Genomic DNA, 19,435 nt, shown 5'->3' with positions numbered 1-19,435 from the left:
ACTCTCTTCTGCAAGAAGGAAGTCAGTACCAAGACTAAGTTATCTGTGCACCGTTCAATCTTTCGACCAACTTTGTTGTATGGGAGCGAAAGCTGGGTGGATTCAGGTTACCTTATCAATAAGGTTGAGGTTACGGATATGAAAGTAGCTAGGATGATTGCAGGTACTAGTAGATGGGAACAATGGTAGGAGTGTGTCCACAATGAGGAAATCAAAGAAAAACTGGGAATGAACTCTATAGATGTAGCAGTCAGGGCGAATAGGCTTAGATGGTGGGGTCATGTTACACGCATGGGAGAAGCAAGGTTACCCAAGAGACTCATGGGTTCAGCAGTAGAGGGTAGGAGGAGTCGGGGCAGACCAAGGAGAAGGTACCTGGATTCGGTTAAGAATGATTTTGAAGTAATAGGTTTAACATCAGAAGAGGCACCAATGTTAGCACTGAATAGGGGATCATGGAGGAATTTTATAAGGAGGGCTATGCTCCAGACTGAACGCTGAAAGGCACAATCAGTCTTAAATGATGATGATGATGATGATGATGACTTTTTTATTTTATTTTATTTTTTAAATTTTTTTCTCATTCGCTCACACATTCACACGATATATACATTGCACACACTCATACATATTACAGTTAACACATTCTCACACTCATTGATTCACCTTTTTTTAAAAATAATATAATAAAATAAATAAATAAATAATAAATACAATAAAATAAGATTTAAAATAAAATTTAAAATAAAATAAAACAGCTGCCACCGACCTCTGCAGAGGAATGGGGTGCTAAGAACACTGGTGCACAGGGCGCGCACCATCTCTGACATAGAAAGTCTGCCCCAAGAGCTGGAACACCTCAAAACTGTATTCCGGAAAAACGGGTACTCGGAATGGCAGATCAGATGCGCTGTCCCCCCACCTCTACAATACAGTGTGTGGAGACGGAAGAAGTCTCGGAGAAAGAGATAGCCACTGCCTATATACCGTATGCTGGCGCACTATCGGGGAAAATTGGACGAATATTGAGGAAACACCGAGTAGTAACTGTCTTTTGCCCACCAAATAAAACGCGAGCATTATTGGAAAGTGTCAAAGACGATCTCGGTTTGCGGAAGGCCGGCATGTGCCAGATTCCGAGTCATCGTGGGAAGACTTATACTGGACAGACAGTGCGCACCATCGATGATCGATGCCAAGAACATCAGAGGCACACTCGACTTGGGTACCCCAACAAGTCGGCGGTCGCAGACCACTGTTTGTCCGATATTCAGGAAATGGACTATCAACATACCAGGGTCCTGGAATAACATCTAAAAACTGGGTCAGCGTCGTTAGAGAGGCCATCGAATTTCATACCAGGGACGGACGGACACATCAAAGGAGATTGCAGCTATAACCTCGGCAGGGCATGGGAACCAACAGTGAGTCTAATTAAAAAGACGCTCATTAAACGAAACGAAATGGCGAGTAGGGCGGACAAGGCAATTACATCGACGCCACCACAGACGCCGACGCCAGCGTCTCACCAACCGCTGAAGAGCGGGTGCAGACCGCGGAGAGAACGCCTCGCGAGGCGAGGGGATTTAAGACGACCGCCCGCCCTCAGCAGCTCAGTTCGGCAGCGCACTTGACGATGGCAACATGTCTGATCTCCGAAATATTTTGCACGTTGGGCAATATGGATCGGCAGTACACCCGTGTACTGTTCGAGCAATAACAATGTGGCCTATGGCTATGCTAGTGTTCCCCTCCACCTTAGTTGTAAAAAACATATTCTGCATCAGATCATATGAATTTAGGAGATCTACCAACATCCTTTTTCTTGCACCATCACATACAATATTTATATTGACGTCACTACATAGAACTAATTTCAGGTACTTCCTACAAAGTGAATTAAGAATCTCTCTAGCTTCAGCAGAAATGCTGTAAAGTCAGAGTTAGGGGACCTATAAACAAAAAATATTAGAAGTTTAATTTCACTTAATTCAACTGCCCCTGCACAACATCAAAATATCTGTTCAGTGTAGTACCACGATATATGTACGGACTCAAATGGAATATTGTTTTCACTTACATTTCCACTCCGCCTCCTTCCAAAGAACTCTATGAAAAACTACCAGCTAATCTGTATTCTGGTTAAGGAAGCCTCTGAACTGACAAATTATTTAAGTGGTGCTCCGATATTTCAATAATTTGAGAGTCAACATCTATGAGCAGTTCACTAACTTTATCTCTAATACCTCTTATATTTTGACGAAGTATGCTAATTTCATCTCTACTTGTAAACATGACGCCCTCTGAAGGTGAGTCGTTCTCGAATTTAACTATATGTCTGACATTTTATATGACCGTGTGAGTGATCGAAAACTTTAATGGCAGCAATTTGCAGACTTCGTAGGAACGACTACCATAATGGGAAACAATCAACGTAAATTTTCCTTCAGGTATTGTATCTGTTCCTTTTGAACTGGAGTGTGTCCTTTGGAACAAAGTTCCATGGTTGGGGGTTTATAATTACAGTGTCCGCGAGGGTATGACAGGAACAGACATGTGAAGCAAAATCGTCTTGTAAACATGAGCTTTAAAATGCATACCTTAAGAACTTTGAACAGTTCTTCATCCCTGATACTGCGTAACTGTCCCTTCTACAACAAGCTCCTTGCATACCTTGTGAGCTATGAGCACACGTTTACTAGGAATAATGTATTTCACAATGGAGAAGATAATAAAAGTGCTCATGGCTCTTAAGGTATACACTTAAGGGCCCACTTTTGCAAGATTATTTTTTCTTGTTTTGGCCCTACTACCTCCTCCCAAAATATGGAACGCAGAAACCTTGCAGTAGAAGAAAATTGTTTCGCACTATCGAAGATATAATGTTCATAGTTCTCAAGATATGCTTTTTAGACCCCATGTTTACTAGGCATTTTTGCTTCGATTGGTCGTTCGTGTAATAACCTTGAATAGAGACCAAGATTCTTGGGACGTCCTGTACACTTTGAACCATTAGTCAATGTATCCTAACTTCTATAAAAGTAGTCTAAAGGACAATCACGGGTGAGTATATTATTATGCCATCAGGCCTTTGAGCACAAAAAGCTTTCTTTCTTAAAGGTGTTGTTGTGTTGTGGTCTTCAGTCCTGAGACTGGTTTGATGCAGCTATCCATGCTACTCTATCCTGTGCATGCTTCTTCATCTCCCAGTACCTAATGCAACCTACATCATTCTGAATCTGTTTAGCGTATTCATCTCTTGGTCTCCCTCCACGATTTTTACCCTCCACGCTACTCTCCAATACTAAATTGGTGATCCCTTGATGCCTCAGAACATGTCCTACCGACCTATCCCTTCTTCTAGTTAAGTTGTGCCACAAACTCCTCTTCTCCCCAATTCTATTCAGTACCTCTCATTAGTTATGTGATCTACCCATCTAATCTTCAACATTCTTGTGTAGCACCACATTTCGAAAGCTTCTATTCTCTTCTTGTCCAAACATTTTATTGTTCATGTTTCACTTCCATACATGGCTACACTCCATACAAATATTTTCAGAAACGACTTCCTGACACTTAAATCAATACTCGGTGTTAACAAATTTCTCTTCTTCAGAAACGCTTTCCTTGACATTGCGAGTCTACAATTGATATCCTCTCTACTTCGACCATCATCAGTTATTTTGCTATCCATATAGAAAAACTCCTTTACTACTTTAAGTGTCTCATTTCGTAATCTAATTCCCTCAGCATCACCCGACTTAATTCGACTACATTCCATTATCCTTGTTTTGCTTTTGTTAATGTTGATCTTATACCCTCCTTTCATGACACTGTCCATTCCGTTCAACTGCTCTTCCAAGTCCTTTGCTGTCCCTGACAGAATTACAATGTCATCGGCGAACCTCAAAGTTTTTATTTCTTCTCCATGGATTTTAATACCTATTCCGAATTTTTCTTTTGTTTCCTTCACTGCTTGCTCAATATACAGATTGAATAACATCGGGGATAGGCTACAACCCTGTCTCACTCCCTTCCCAACCACTGCTTCCCTTTCGTGCGCCTCGACTCTTATAACTGCCATCTGATTTCTGTACAAATTGTAAATAGCCTTTCGCTCCCTTTATTGTACCCCTGCCACCTTCATAATTTGAAAGAGAGTACTCCAGTCACCATTGACAAAAGCTTTCTCTAAGTCTACAAATGCTAGAAACGTAGGTTTGCCTTTCCTTAATCAATTTTCTAAGATAAGTCGTAGGTTCAGTATTGGTTCACGTGTTCCAATATTTGTACGGAATCCAAACTGATCTTCCCCGAGGTCAGCTTCTACCAGTTTTTCCATTCGTCTGTAGAGAATATGCGTTAGTATTTTGCATCCGTGACTTATTAAACTGTTTGTTCGGTAATTTTCACATTTGTCAACACCTGCTTTCTTTGGGATCGGAATTATTATGTTCTTCTTGAAGTCTGAGGGTATTTTGCCTGTCTCATACATCTTGCTCACCAGATGGTAGTTTTGTCAGGACTGGCTCTCCCAACGCTGTCAGTAGTTGTAATGGAATGTTGTCTACTCCCGGGGCCTTGTTTCGATTCAGGTCTTTCAGTGCTCTGTCAAACTCTTCACGCAGTATCGTATCTCCCATTTCATTTTCATCTACATCCTCTTCCATTTCATTAATATCGTCGCCAAGTGCTTTGCCCTTGTATAGGCCCTCTATATGCTCCCTCCAACTTTCAGCTTTCCCTTCTTTGCTTGGAACTGGGTTTCCATCTGAGCTCTTGATATTCATACAAGTGGTTCTCTTTTCTCCAAAGGTCTCTTTAATTTTCCTGTAGGCAGTATCTATGTTACCCCTAGTGAGATAACCCTCTACATCCTTACATTTGTTCTCTAGCCATCTCTGCTTAGCCATTTTGCACTTCTTGTCGATCTCGTTTTTGAGAGGTTTGTATTCCTTTTTGCCTGCTTCATTTACTGCATTTTTATAGTTACTCCTTTCATCAATTAAATTCAGTATATCTTCTGTTACCCAAGGATTTCTACTAGCCCTCGTCTTTTTACCTACTAGCTCCACTGCTGCCTTCACTACTTCATCTCTCAACGCTACCCATTATTCTTCTACTGTATTTCTTTCCCCCATTCCTGTCAATTGTTCCCTTACGCTCTCCCTGAAACTCTGTATACACTCTGGCTCTTTCAATTTATCCAGGTCCCATCTCCTTAAATTCCCACCTTTTTGCAGTTTCTTCAGTTTTAATCTACAGTTCATAACCAATAGATTGTGATCAGAGTCCACATCTGCCCCTGGAAATGTCTTACAATTTAAAACCTGGTTCCTAAATCTCTGTCTTACCATTATGTAATCTATCTGAAACCTGTAAGTATCTCCAGGCTTCTTCCATGTGTACAACCATCTTTTATGATTCTTGAACCAAGTGTTAGCTATGATTAAGTTGTGCTCTGTGCAAAATTCTATCAGGCGGCTTCCTCTTTCATTTCTTAGCCCCAATCCAGATTCACCTACTACGTTTCCTTATTTCCCTTTTCCTACTACCGAATTCCAGTCATCCAAGACCATTAAATTTTCGTCTCCCTTCACTATCTGAATAATTTCTTTTATTTCATCACACATTTCTTCAAATTCTTTGTCATCTGCAGAGCTAGTTGGTATTTAAATTGTACTACTGTAGTAGGCGTGGGCTTCGTGTCTATCTTGGCCACAATAATGCGTTCACTATGCTGTTTGTAGTAGCTAACCCGCACTCCTATTTTTTTATTCATTATTAAACCTACTCCTGCATTACCCCTATTTGATTTTGTATTTATAACCCTGTATTCACCTGACCAAAAGTCTTGTTCATCCTGCCAGCGAACTTCACTAATTCCCACTACATCTAACTTTAACCTATCCATTTCCATTTTTTAATTTTCTAACCTACCTGCCCGATTAAGGGATCTGACATTCCACTCTCCGATCCGTAGAACGCCAGTTTTCTTTCTCCTGATAACGACGTCCTCTTGAGTAGTCCCCGCCCGGAGATCCGAATGGGGGACTATTTTACCTTCGGAATATTTTACCCAAGAGGACGCCATCATCATTTAATCATACAGTAAAGCTGCAAGCCCTCGGGAAAAATTACGGCCGTAGTTTCCCCTTGCTTTCAGCCAATCGCAGTACCAGCACAGCAAGGCTGTTTTGGCTAGTGTTACAAGGCCATATCTGTCAATCATCCAGACTGTAGCACCTGCAACTACTGAAAAGGCTGCTTCCCCTCATCAGGAACCACACGTTTGTCTGGCCTCTCAACAGATACCCCTCCATTGTGGTTGCACCTACAGTACGGCTATCTGTATCGCTGAGGCACGCAAGCCTCCCCACCAACGGCCAGGTCAATGGTTCTTGGGGGGAAGGTAAGTTGCTGTAAAACATTATTCCAATGAATGCTACTGAAGGAAAACTGACAAAATATGTTAATTTTCTGATTTGTCTCTCCTTAAGATTTGTAGCTCGTTGACGTTCATAAATGTGTTCCTCATCTTTAAATTCTCAAGAATGTGTAGGCTTTGATATTTTTTTGGTTTCTGCCTTAGTTATTGTACATTTATTATTGTTGTAGTACCTCAAGATGTACTGCACTGAACTAGTGACTTTTTGAAATTAATAGTGAGATCACTTGGGGAGAATCACTCAGTAATTTCTTTAAGATCACTATTTTCCATTTCTTCTGTTTCCTGTTGGACTGATCGCAACACTGGTGTCATCTGCACAAGGAACTGTTTCTCCTTGTTGTATATGAGATGGAAGGTCACTTACATGTATGAAAATAATAGTGGAGATTATATTGTTCATTGCGGTTCCCTATACATGATTTCTGCTCAAATAAATAAATCTCTCATACTCCCATTATTTGAATTACTAATTACAAATTTTTGCATTCTTTTGTTTATCTATGACATTATTTATTGGTAGACTATACCATTGGTTCCATCAGACCTGAGTTTATCAGTGGTGATACTGTGAGTAACGAAGTCAAATGTCTTAGATAGGTGATATAATATGCCAGTTAACTCGTTTTTTAATGCTTGTACAGTTTGGTGAGTGTATGTGCAAATGAAATTCTTATTTGAGCAAATCTTATGAAATCCAAACTGTTATTTTGTGGTTCATATAGATACCTAATCTAGAATATATCAGTTTCTAAAAACTTTTGGAAAATTATTTCATTTGAGAAACTGGTACCTCTTACTATTAAATATTTCAATCCTCCATTAGTTATGCATTAGCTATTTCGGACGAGACAGTATTTACTATATGTGAAGAAAACCATAGCGCTCTGTTGGAAAAACTGTCAAACGAACATTTTGTTTTGGGAGAATATATATTTTTCTTACATCTAGAAGGAGAAATGGGTGATACAATATTATGATTGAATTTTATGTGAGTTGCTTTTTCAACACTTTGTTTTGATTTTTCTCGTGAAGTGCCTGTCATTAAATTTTACATTGCATTTAAGAAATGATTACTAAATGTGTCTACCATATGTGATCATTTTTAATCCTTGGAGTTATCGTGTTATGTGTCTGTTGCTCTGTTTCTTGTTTCAAGACATTTATGTAGACTTAAATTTGCTATGGGAGTTATTGGTTTCTAACATAATGTGCAAGTTCCTTGATTTTGAATAATTTTTCAGATTGGAGTAGTCTCTGTGGTATGCAACTATTGCAGGATCTGCATTCGTTCTTGAGGCAGGTTCATGTCCCTCCTCATCTCACTATGTATTAATCTTCTTGGTAATCCATAATTTTTCATAGGTATTTAATGTCCTTGCTGATTAGTTGATGTGTAAAGCTATTTTCAAATAATGTTATGAGTTCATCATGAAACAGGGTAAATTTATCATTTAGTTCACTATAACTCTCTTCCCAGATCACCTCTTGTAGAACGTTCTTAAAACATTTATTACAAATTTTTATTTTCACCTAGAGGAAAACTGTTAGATATTATCTTATTTATGCTAAATTACTATGCATTATATCTTACAGAACATTTGTTACTGGCCATATAGTTACTTCCTTGCCTTGATGTTCATTAAAGAATACATTACCAATAAGAGTTCTACTGTCTTTACCCACCTGTGCTGCAGCATTATTTACAGAGACCCAATTACAAAATCGAGATAAGTTTTTCAAATCATTTTCCTGGTGGAATCCCTTCAGAAATCACCAAACACTATTAGCAGCTTGTGGTTGTCTAACATACAGCATAGCAACAAATCCAGTTATCTTATAAACATTTCAAAATTTCTCAGTGAAGATGTATATACAGTTACTAGTGAAATAGAATGTAAATATTTCTCCTTCTTTGTTTTCTATGGGTTTGATCAATTTTAGAAACGATCTCCTAATACTGTAGGCTGCTGTTTAATTTATTCTTTAATTTGCCAACGGTTTAAATGGAAGACCACTATTGATCACCTATTGCACGAATGTCATCGACACAGGAAATTTCTGGTGAAAATAATATTTGAAAGTTGTAGTGAAACTATGCAATTCTTGCTTTTAACAAAGATTATAAATACCAATTGTATTTTATTGCGATTTTCAACATCCTTTTCGCCTTGAGGATTCTTCTGTCCATGACATCTGTACATGTAAACATGTGCTTGATTACTGTCTTATACCTAACCCAAAACCATATAAAAATATGACAGCTGACGATGGGCCACTTTTGTAGTGAGAGTGATCTATTTTACTGTATTAATTCACAAGCACACTCTTCTGCGGGTTGGTCTCTAACAGAATATATTTCTTTCCGTGTTATTCAACTTGTTTTCCGTCTTTATATGCGAAACAACTCTTTTTCACATATTCTTCGTGAGTAAGCACTAGAGTGTCATCTTTTAGATTCACCTTCTCTAACCCTGTGGCTGAGTGGTGTTCAGACAGGCCGAGCTCTACAAATTTTCCACACAGCAGGCTCTTTCGCTTTATTTTTAAACCTTCTTATATCACGATCAAATAAACCTCCCTTTATATCGCAGACTTATTCTAAACCTGCAGTAGGCCACCGGTGTTCACTTGGGGTTAAACTCTTATCGTGAGTTTATATTCAGAGTCATGTATAGTCGCGTACGCCTAACAGTGTACTTGATATATGCGTCATTACCGATCATGTTTTGTGGTTATATCCCATGTATGTTTATTAATGACTGCATTGTTAGTAGCCATCATTGTATGTCTTGTGATTAATCAATTTTAAGATTATAGCAAATTTGGTGCTCATTTTAAATAACTGAAATTGATTCTCTAACATTTTATTAAAGAGTTTATGTCTTCACCGGCAATTTCTCTTGAAGGAATTTACATAATGAAAGGATGCTAGTAAATACATTTTACTCTTTGTTCTTATTAGTATTAAGGTTATATCTGCATCGAGAAAACGTTTGATGCATCAGAATATACAGTTTTCACTCTGTATTGGAGATTCATCACGAAATTATAGACCATGCATGTTCTTCGTTTTTCTTCTGACAATAATATTTCTAAGTTGTTTCAAGAATGAAAAAGCTATTGAATTTTTTGAACTTACACAGAGATGGATCCTCATGATTTATCAATATCTAAAGACATTTGAAAACTCATAAATGAATGAAATCCCACTGAGAGCAAACCATGAGGAAAGAAATGAAACATGAGACTTATTACGAGTTATTTCAATTTCTAGGGATAGTATATAAGTGTAGTGGAGGCCAGGAACGATGGGTGGTTTACATCTAATTTAGTCTGCTGCAGTCATCTAGTAAGTTTTCCTTATATATGATATTGTCTTCATGATTTAGCTTAGTGTCTCAAATATTCTATGCGATACTTACTGCACTATGATGACTGTTCGATGTAACATTTATCACCGTATCAGCGTTGTCAATAATTTCGTCTATTCTACTTATTAATTTTTTTGTTGTAACCAAATCGTGTATGAGACCGCTCATATTGCAGGATCGTAGGTGACATAGAGGACCTACACTGGACGTCTATGCTCGTAAACTTCGTTCTACAACTCATCATACTGAGCTTTTCTGCTTTCGAGGCCACAGCAGTAAGTACTGATTCTAATTAGTATTTCCTGCGATATTTCTAAAAGTTAGTGAAGTAATCTTTGAATGGAGTTGTTTGTGCTTCATACTCGTTAAATACGCCTAAATCTTAAATAACAATATTTATTCTTGTTTTTCAATGTACACAGACAAATTCTATCATGTTACTGTTTTCCATTTGCTTTCTAATTCCAGTCAGCAGACCTGGCGAGCCCTTTAAAAGGCACAAACTTAATGACGTACCTCGTACTGGCCATATTCCAGCTGTTTCTGCTCTGTCGCTGTGGAGACAAGCTGATGGAAGCCGTAAGTATTCGCCCACTAAGCTGATGCGGCACATTATATGAAACGTAATACACTCCTGGAAATTGAAATAAGAACACCGTGAATTCATTGTCCCAGGAAGGGGAAACTTTATTGACACATTCCTGGGGTCAGATACATCACATGATCACACTGACAGAACCACAGGCACATAGACACAGGCAACAGAGCATGCACAATGTCGGCACTAGTACAGTGTATATCCACCTTTCGCAGCAATGCAGGCTGCTATTCTCCCATGGAGACGATCGTAGAGATGCTGGATGTAGTCCTGTGGAACGGCTTGCCATGCCATTTCCACCTGGCGCCTCAGTTGGACCAGCGTTCGTGTTGGACGAGCAGACCGCGTGAGACGACGCTTCATCCAGGCCCAAATATGCTCAATGGGGGACAGATCCGGAGATCTTGCTGGCCAGGGTAGTTGACTTACACCTTCTAGAGCACGTTGGGTGGCACGGGATACATGCGGACGTGCATTGTCCTGTTGGAACAGCAAGTTCCCTTGCCGGTCTAGGAATGGTAGAACGATGGGTTCGATGAGGGTTTGGATGTACCGTGCACTATTCAGTGTCCCCTCGACGATCACCAGTGGTGTACGGCCAGTGTAGGAGATCACTCCCCACGCCAAGATGCCGGGTGTTGGCCCTGTGTGCCTCGGTCGTATGCAGTCCTGATTGTGGCGCTCACCTGCACGGCGCCAAACACGCATACGACCATCATTGACACCAAGGCATAAGCGACTCTCATCGCTGAAGACGACACGTCTCCATTCGTCCTTCCATTCACGCCTGTCGCGACACCACTGGAGCCGGGCTGCACGATGTTGGGGCGTGAGCGGAAGACGGCCTAACGGTGTGCGGGACCGTAGCCCAGCTTCATGGAGACGGTTGCGAATGGTCCTCGCCGATACCCCAGGAGCAACAGTGTCCCTAATTTGCTGGGAAGTGGCGGTGCGGTCCCCTACGGCACTGCGTAGGATCCTACGCTCTTGGCGTGCATCCGTGCGTCGCTGCGGTCCGATCCCAGGTCGACGGGCACGTGCACCTTCCGCCGACCACTGGCGACAACATCGATGTACTGTGGAGACCTCACGCCCCACGTGTTGAGCAATTCGGCGGTAAGTCCACCCGGCCTCCCGCATGCCCACTATACGCCCTCGCTCAAAGTCCGTCAACTGCACATACGGTTCACGTCCACGCTGTCGCGGCATGCTACCAGTGTTAAAGACTGCGATGGAGCTCCGTATGCCACGGCAAACTGGCTGACACTGACGGCGGCGGTGCACAAATGCTGCGCAGCTAGCGCCATTCGACGGCCAACACCGCGGTTCCTGGTGTGTCCGCTGTGCCGTGTGTGTGATTATTGCTTGTACAGCCCTCTCGCAGTGTCCGGAGCAAGTATGGTGGGTCTGACACACCGGTGTCAATGTGTTCTTTTTTCCATTTCCAGGAGTGTATATAGGTTTTTCTGCCGGTTTCCGGGTATTACAGCTTGATAAATGAATTTTATTTGTGACATTCTGAGTAAGAGGGCAAAGAAATACAAATATGGTTCGTAAAGGTAGAATTGTTTCATTGACTGCTGTGACGTGTATTCTGCATACTTTCTGGTCGTTTGTAATTCTGTGAATGAAAGCTGCCGTTACCTCTTGACCCGAAGCAGAGGCAGCCGCCTGTCACACTTAATACTTGCATAATACGAAAGAGGCCAAATTCGCCAAATTTTGCTACCGACCCGTTCTTTGACATGTGTCGCAGGGAGCAAAATCGGAGAAAATGGAAAAAAGGAAAAAAAGATTACATAATGAATCTTCGACAATAATTTTTTTTAAATCCAGTTCCAATCTCATAGAGGCCTAGCTCTATGCCAGTCCGTTTCTCATGTGACACAAAACCCGTCAGAGGAGCAGAGATACTTTACTAAATGTAGTACCCAAGAAACTGAGATTTTTCATTTTGTTGTACAACTAATATTGGCACAATAAAGGGACATTAAGGTTGCTCCAAAAAGAATGAATACTCTGCTGACAAGGAAAACGCTGTAAATATTGAGCGTTAGACATTTCAGAGAGGAATAAAACTTGGAATGTTACTGTGCCCTTTGACCCGCCATCCTGGCCAGTAATGCGAAATTGTAAAACTGTCCAGTACGCGGTCTCGAAAAACCTTCCTACTGGGATTAATTAGGAAGGAAGATTAATAAACAACATCACGACGATGACATGGTCATTAGAGAAGAAGCATAAGTTCAACGAAAGGTAGACAGCAGAACGAAGTCAGCTGTGTCCATTTCAAACAATGTGACCCGTGATTAAGCGATTGATGGAAAGCTAGGAAAACATAACGCCATACGGCAGAGGGGGGAATGAATCACTGTCCTTCTCTACGCAACTCCATTGTCTTACCACTATGCCATCTCTCTCGGTCCTAATGTAAGACACGTTACCATTCACGAACAAAATAGAAATTTGGCGGAGTAATTCTGGGAAGTGATTTTGGTAAATGCTCTCTAAAAATGCACCAGCCATCCAGTCACTACTGATACGTCAGACTACATCCACACCTACACCCATTATCCGCAAGTCATCGTATGGTCACTCCTACCTTTTACCCCTTTCCTCTTCCACCCACGAATGAAAGGAGAAATAACGACTGTGTTCCTCTGTACGAGACCCGCTTCCTCTTGTCCTAAGTTCTCTTGTCTTCACGGTCCATACCGAAACGAACGTTGGGGCCAGTAGAATAGTTCTGCATTCAGTTGAAAATGTGGTTTATCAGTAGTATTTCACATAAAGAACGTCGTGTTCTCTCCAGAGATTCCGATCTGAGCTCACGAAGCATCTTCGTAATACTCGTCCTTTCATGGAAGCTACTGCTAACAAATCTAACAACACGCCTCTGAATTGCTTCGATGTACTCCTTTATACTTACATGGTGTTGTGTCTACTTTATAGATGAGCTATGCTTTCCTAAACTTCGCCCAACAAACCAAGCCGCCCATTCGCCTTTCCTCCTACCGGCCTTGCGTAGTCGTCCCTTTTCATACTCCTTCGCAACGTTACGTCTGGATATTTAATCGACGTAGCCGTGTCACGCAGCATATCACAGATACAGTATTCAGTCATTAGCGGATTGTTTTCCCTACTCGCATTCACAAACTTTAATTTCTGTACATGTAAAGCGAGCTGCCGTTCATCACACCAAATAGAAATTCCTATAAGTCAGTCCGTATTCTCTTCCAGGCTCTCAACGACGATACTTTCCATCTCTCCCTCTGTCTGTCAGACCATGGCACTAGTGTACTCACTCTTGTCTCTGATGAACACTTACCGTCGAGGACAACACAGCGGATTCTAAATCTAAAAGTTTCCTTCCCAATTACCCCTGAGGCGCATATGAAGTCGAAGAACAACATATTATATCTATTCTTCCAGTTAACCAAGAAAGCAACAAACATTTGAAGGGATATATGTAATGTGTCGCACTGGCTTCTGTTACTCAAGAAGACTACGAGCCAGTCACGTAACCGGTAACCTATCATCGTGAGTCAATAGTGAGAAAAATGTGTCTAATGTAACGCTTCACCAACTGGGGAATGCGGTACCCCAAGCTCTGAGATACTAATCGTCTCTGGATATTTGCCAACTTATGTCTGCTAAAGTGACTGTCCATATGGCCTCTCTCACAATAATCGAATCATTTAAAATATTAAAACGTAAAAACTCTTTTTTAACAAGTTAAACCTTTGAAAAATAACGAATTATGTCAGTGTAACTCTGGGGATGGTTCCAGCTACACACGTTAGGGGGAAAACATGCGTTAGACAATGGTCTAAGGCCCAAGGAACGTATGTCGCCATGGATGTACAGGGTGTTTCAAAAATGACCGGTATATTTGAAACGGCAATAAAAACTAAACGAGCAGCGATAGAAATACACCGTTTGTTGCAATATGCTTGGGACAACAGTACATTTTCAGGCGGACAAACTTTCGAAATCACAGTAGTTACAATTTTCAACAACAGATGGCGCTGCAAGTGATGTGAAAGATATAGAAGACAACGCAGTCTGTGGGTGCGCCATTCTGTAAGTCGTCTTTCTGCTGTAAGCGTGTGCTGTTCACAACGTGCAAGTGTGCTGTAGACAACATGGTTTATTCCTTAGAACAGAGGATTTTTCTGGTGTTGGAATTCCACCGCCTAGAACACAGTGTTGTTGCAACAAGACGAAGTTTTCAACGGAGGTTTAATGTAACCAAAGGACCGAAAAGCGAAATAATAAAGGATCTGTTTGAAAAATTTCAACGGACTGGGAACGTGACGGATGAACGTGCTGGAAAGGTAGGGCGACCGCGTACGGCAACCACAGAGGGCAACACGCAGCTAGTGCAGCAGGTGATCCAACAGCGGCCTCGGGTTTCCGTTCGCCGTGTTGCAGCTGAGGTCCAAATGACGCCAACGTCCACGTATCGTCTCATGCGCCAGAGTTTACTCCTCTATCCATACAAAATTCAAACGCGGCAACCCCTCAGCGCCGCTACCATTGCTGCACGAGAGACATTCGCTAACGATATAGTGCACAGGATTGATGACGGCGATATGCATGTGGGCAGTATTTGGTTTACTGACGAAGCTTATTTTTACCTGGACGGCTTCGTCAATAAACAGAACTGGCGCATATGGGGGACCGAAAAGCCCCATGTTGCAGTCCCATCGTCCCTGCATCCTCAAAAAGTACTGGTCTTGGCCGCCATGTCTTCCAAAGGAATCGTTGGCCCATTTTTCAGATCCGAAACGATTACTGCATCACGCTATCTGGACATTCTTCATGAATTTGTGGCGGTACAAACTGCCTTAGACGACACTGCGAACACCTCGTGGTTTATGCAAGATGGTGCCCGGCCACATCGCACGGCCGACGTCTTTAATTTCCTGAATGAATATTTCGATGATCGTGTGATTGCTTTGGGCTATGCGAAACATACAGGAGGCGGCGTGGATTGGCCTCCCTATTCGCCAGACATGAACCCCTGTGACTTCTTTCTGTGGGAACACTTGAAAGGCCAGGTGTACCGCCCGAATCCAGAAACAATTGAACAGCTGAAGCAGTACATCTCATCTGCATGTGAAGCCATTCCGCCAGACACGTTGTCGAAGGTTTCGGGTAATTTCATTCAGAGACTACGCCATATTATTGCTACGCATGGTGGATATGTGGAAAATATCGTACTATAGAGTTTCCCAGAACGCAGCGCCATCTGTTGTTGAAAATTGTAACTACTGTAATTTCGAAAGTTGGCTGCCTGAAAATGTACTGTTGTCCCAAGCATATTGCAACAAACGGTGTATGTCTATCGCTGCTCGTTTAGTTTTTATTGCCGTTTCAAATATACCGGTCATTTTTGAAACACCCTGTAAATACGGGTCATGAGAGCATGCATTATATGATCACTCGAGCTCATTAGTTTCCAACATTATCATTCACTAGAATGCCGCTGACGTACTCGCACTATCCATTCGAGGGTTGGATTCCCTCTCGTCTTCATCGAAGAGTTTCACTGCCTGGGCTACTGTCAGGGTGCGACTTCGACGTGGAAGATTCCCGCCGTTTCCTTGCCGTGTCGTCTGCTCGCCGTCCGGTCCTCCTCGCCGCCTGCCGGTGCACGCCGCCTCCGCCGCCGCCGCCATTTGGTCGCCGCCTGCCGGTCCTCGCCGCCGCCACCGTCGCCGCCTGCCGGGGCTCGCCGCCGCCGCCTGCCGCCTGCCGCTGCTAGCAGCCGCCGCCCGCCGCCGCCGCCTGCCGGTCGCCGCCGTCACCGTCTGGTCGCCGCCGCCGCCTGCCGGTCGCCGCCGTCGCCGTCTGGTCGCCGCCGCCGCCCTTCTCGCGCGCCGCCACCATGTCCCAACCCTCCACCACCACCACTATCATTTTCACCTCTCCCTCCGCTGCTCCAACCACCATCACATGGAGTTCCTCCTCCACCCCACTTCCCGTCCTTCCTTCTCTCCCTGTCCACCCCACCCCTGCGCCACTTTCGGCTGTAACCACACCCAACTCCTCCTCCCCTATCACTGTCGCCCCATCGACAGCTACTGACTTTCCGCCGCTCCCCGCACCGCCTCCGACATGCTCCAAGCCCACACGGATTTCTGCTCGACGTTCCACAGTCTCAGTGACACCCACGCCCCCTCCGTCTGCGTCATCCGCTGCTCAGGGTGGTCCTGCCCCCCGCCATCTCCCCCTGCAACCCGTACCCCTGCCCCCTCTCCACCCGGTCGTGCCCACGAAACCTTCAAAGCGCCCGAATGTTGACCCTTCCCCCGCAGTCTCCTCCAAAAAAACCCCCAACCCCCGTGACCCACCCACCCCCATGGACGCGGCTCCGACCCCCGCCCCCGCCACGCCTGCCACCCACACCTTTGTCCTCTCCAATCCTGACCCTCAATTCCTTGATGCCCGCTCCCTCACCCTCGCCATCCGGAAATACTACCCCAATGCTCCCATCTCCCAACTGATTCCTCGCAAGGACTCGGTCCTCATAAAATCCCCCAGTGCTTCCCTCCACACAGATCTCCTCTCCCACATCCCCCGTATCCAATTTGGCCAACGTGCAACCCTCACCCCCTACCACACCCCGTCCTCTCCCCGTCAGCCTCAACCTCCCCGGCGTCCGCCAACCTTCACCGCTGTGATCACGAAGCTTAGCCCCGTGATCACGGAGGCTGAGGTGTTGGCGGAACTCAACTCCCGGCCCGACATTGAAATCCGCTCGGCCCGTCGCATCTTCAATGATGCCGGGCCAACTTTTCTCATGCGGATATTCACGAATCCTCCTCCTCCATTGACCGCCTCCTCACCGAGGGAGCCCTCATCTACAATAAGCGCCATAAGGTGGACCCCTCCCGTTCCCCAGTCCAATCCTACCGCTGCCAACGCTGTCTCACCTACAACGACCACATTACCTCTGCCTGCAAGAACATCCTACTTGTCCCCACTGCAAAGCTTCCCACTTCCTCAAGCATTGCCCCAACCTCACCGCTCCCCCTTCCTGCAACACTTGCAACGTACCACATCCTACCTACTCCTCGAAGTGTAAAGCGAAACCTCCACCAGTAACCCCTGAGCTCACCGTGCCTGTCCGTCCTGTTGATGACCCCATCCACCCCAACAACTCGCTCCGCCCTCCCCCTACTGCTGAGGACATCATCCGCTTCACCACCATTGTGCTCCAAAACATCCACCCCTTCCAGCGCTCCCACACTCTTTCCCAAATCGCCCTCGCTGCCCATTACCACCTATGCCACATACTCCCACAACCAGGCCCACTTCACCTTCACCCCCCTCACCACCCTTGTCTAACTCTCCACTCCCATGGTACAAAAACCGTACTGTATCCTTTACCACAACATTCGCTCCCTGCCCACCCACAAACTCCTCTTCCTCCACACCCTACGTCAGCACCACGTGGATGCCTTCATCCTAAATGAAACCTTCCTTCAGCCCCGTATCTCCGTCTCCACGGCTCCTTACACTCTACACCGCACCGATAACCCGTACCCTCTCGCACGTGGCGGAGTTGCTATAGGCCACCTCAAGCACCTCCCTGTCCGGCCCCAACCTCTCCTTAACAATCCTGCCGAGCATCTCACCCTCAGCCTCTTCTTCCCCACCCTTAGCATCACCTGTGCCACCATTTATGTCCGCCCTCGCCCCCCATCCCGTACGATTTCCTGGCCCACATTGACCGCACCTTCTCCACTTACGTGATTGCCGCCGACCTCAATATCCACAGCCGCGATCCTGCCGACCTCCGGCGGTGGCATAAGTTTCTCACCACTCTCCAGGGAGACCTGGTTCCCCTGCCTCAGCACACACGGCCCGAATCCAACACCACTCCTGATGTGGTCCTTGCCTCTCCAAACCTCCTTGAGCGCATCACCGTGGATGTCCTTGACCTCATTGGCAGTGACCATGCTCCTGTCCTCCTCACTATCTCTAACGGTCGCCATCCCCGCCACGCTCCTCGCCCTGCCGTCCCTCCTAAACTTGTCCATGATTACTCCCGTGCCGACTGGGATGCCTACCGGGATTCCATTCACACCCAGGTTGACGGCCACGACCTTACCCTCCAGTTTCCTGATGACATCTCTCGCACTACTGCCTTCCTGCACCAGACCTTGTCTGACGCCGTCGCCACCCATATCCCCACCAAAGCCATCCACCCTCACCGCCCCGCCCTGCCTCCACAGGCCGTCCTTCTCCTTCGAGAGTCCCGCCGCCTCTACCGCTCTTTTCTCCGCACTCGTGACCGGGATACACTTACCCGCCACCGGCAATTACAGCGACACATCCGCAACCTGCTTGTTGCGAAGAAACTCCGTGCCTGGCGCCAGACATGTACACAACTCAACACCACGCTCCCCATCAACTCTTCCAAGTATTGGTCTGCTTTCCACCGCCTTACTGGGAACCGCCCCACCCCCCAGTACCCTCTCCTCCTTAATGACCGTCCCTTTCCTGACAACCTCAGTAAGGCCAACCACTTTGCCTCCCACCTCTCTGATGTTTTTTCCATCCCAGATGGTCCCCACTTTGATTATTCCCTCTTCCCTGATGTCATGGACCGTACGAATACCTCTGTTCCTCCCCTTGCTCCTAGCTTCCAGTACTTGGGCCACACCCCACCTTCTGCACTTAACACTCCCATCACTACACAGGACATCAGCCTCACACTCCGCACTAAACACAACACTGCTCCTGGCCACGACTGCGTTACCTACCGCCACCTCAAACACTGCCCTCCCTCCTTCCTTTCCCTCCTTGCCACCCTCTACAATGTCATCCTTGCCACTGGCTTCTATCCCGACCTGTGGAAAACCTCCCGTATCCTGATGTTCTCCAAACCCAATAAGCCTCCATCTGATGCCTCTTCCTATCGTCCTATCTGTCTCACATCGGTGTTCAGCAAGCTCTTGGAATCAATCCTTTCCCGGCGCATCCATCTCCACCTCCACCAAA

At 44.9% G+C, this 19,435-nt stretch overlaps 1 protein-coding gene across 1 annotated transcript in view; it reads left to right on the top strand.

The window, feature by feature from the left end:
- Positions 1-19,435, top strand: part of LOC126199225 (odorant receptor 67c-like) — a 163,736-nt gene that overhangs the window by 91,431 nt on the left and 52,870 nt on the right. Inside the window, exons 6-7 of the mRNA XM_049936016.1 lie at positions 9,998-10,097; positions 10,291-10,401. Of these exons, the coding sequence (XP_049791973.1) occupies positions 9,998-10,097; positions 10,291-10,401 (211 nt within the window). The remainder of the gene's footprint in view (positions 1-9,997; positions 10,098-10,290; positions 10,402-19,435) is intronic.

Source organism: Schistocerca nitens, chromosome 8 (assembly GCF_023898315.1).
Source record: "Schistocerca nitens isolate TAMUIC-IGC-003100 chromosome 8, iqSchNite1.1, whole genome shotgun sequence".
NCBI lineage: Eukaryota > Metazoa > Arthropoda > Insecta > Orthoptera > Acrididae > Schistocerca > Schistocerca nitens.
This window is presented reverse-complemented; position numbering and strand designations above follow the sequence as displayed.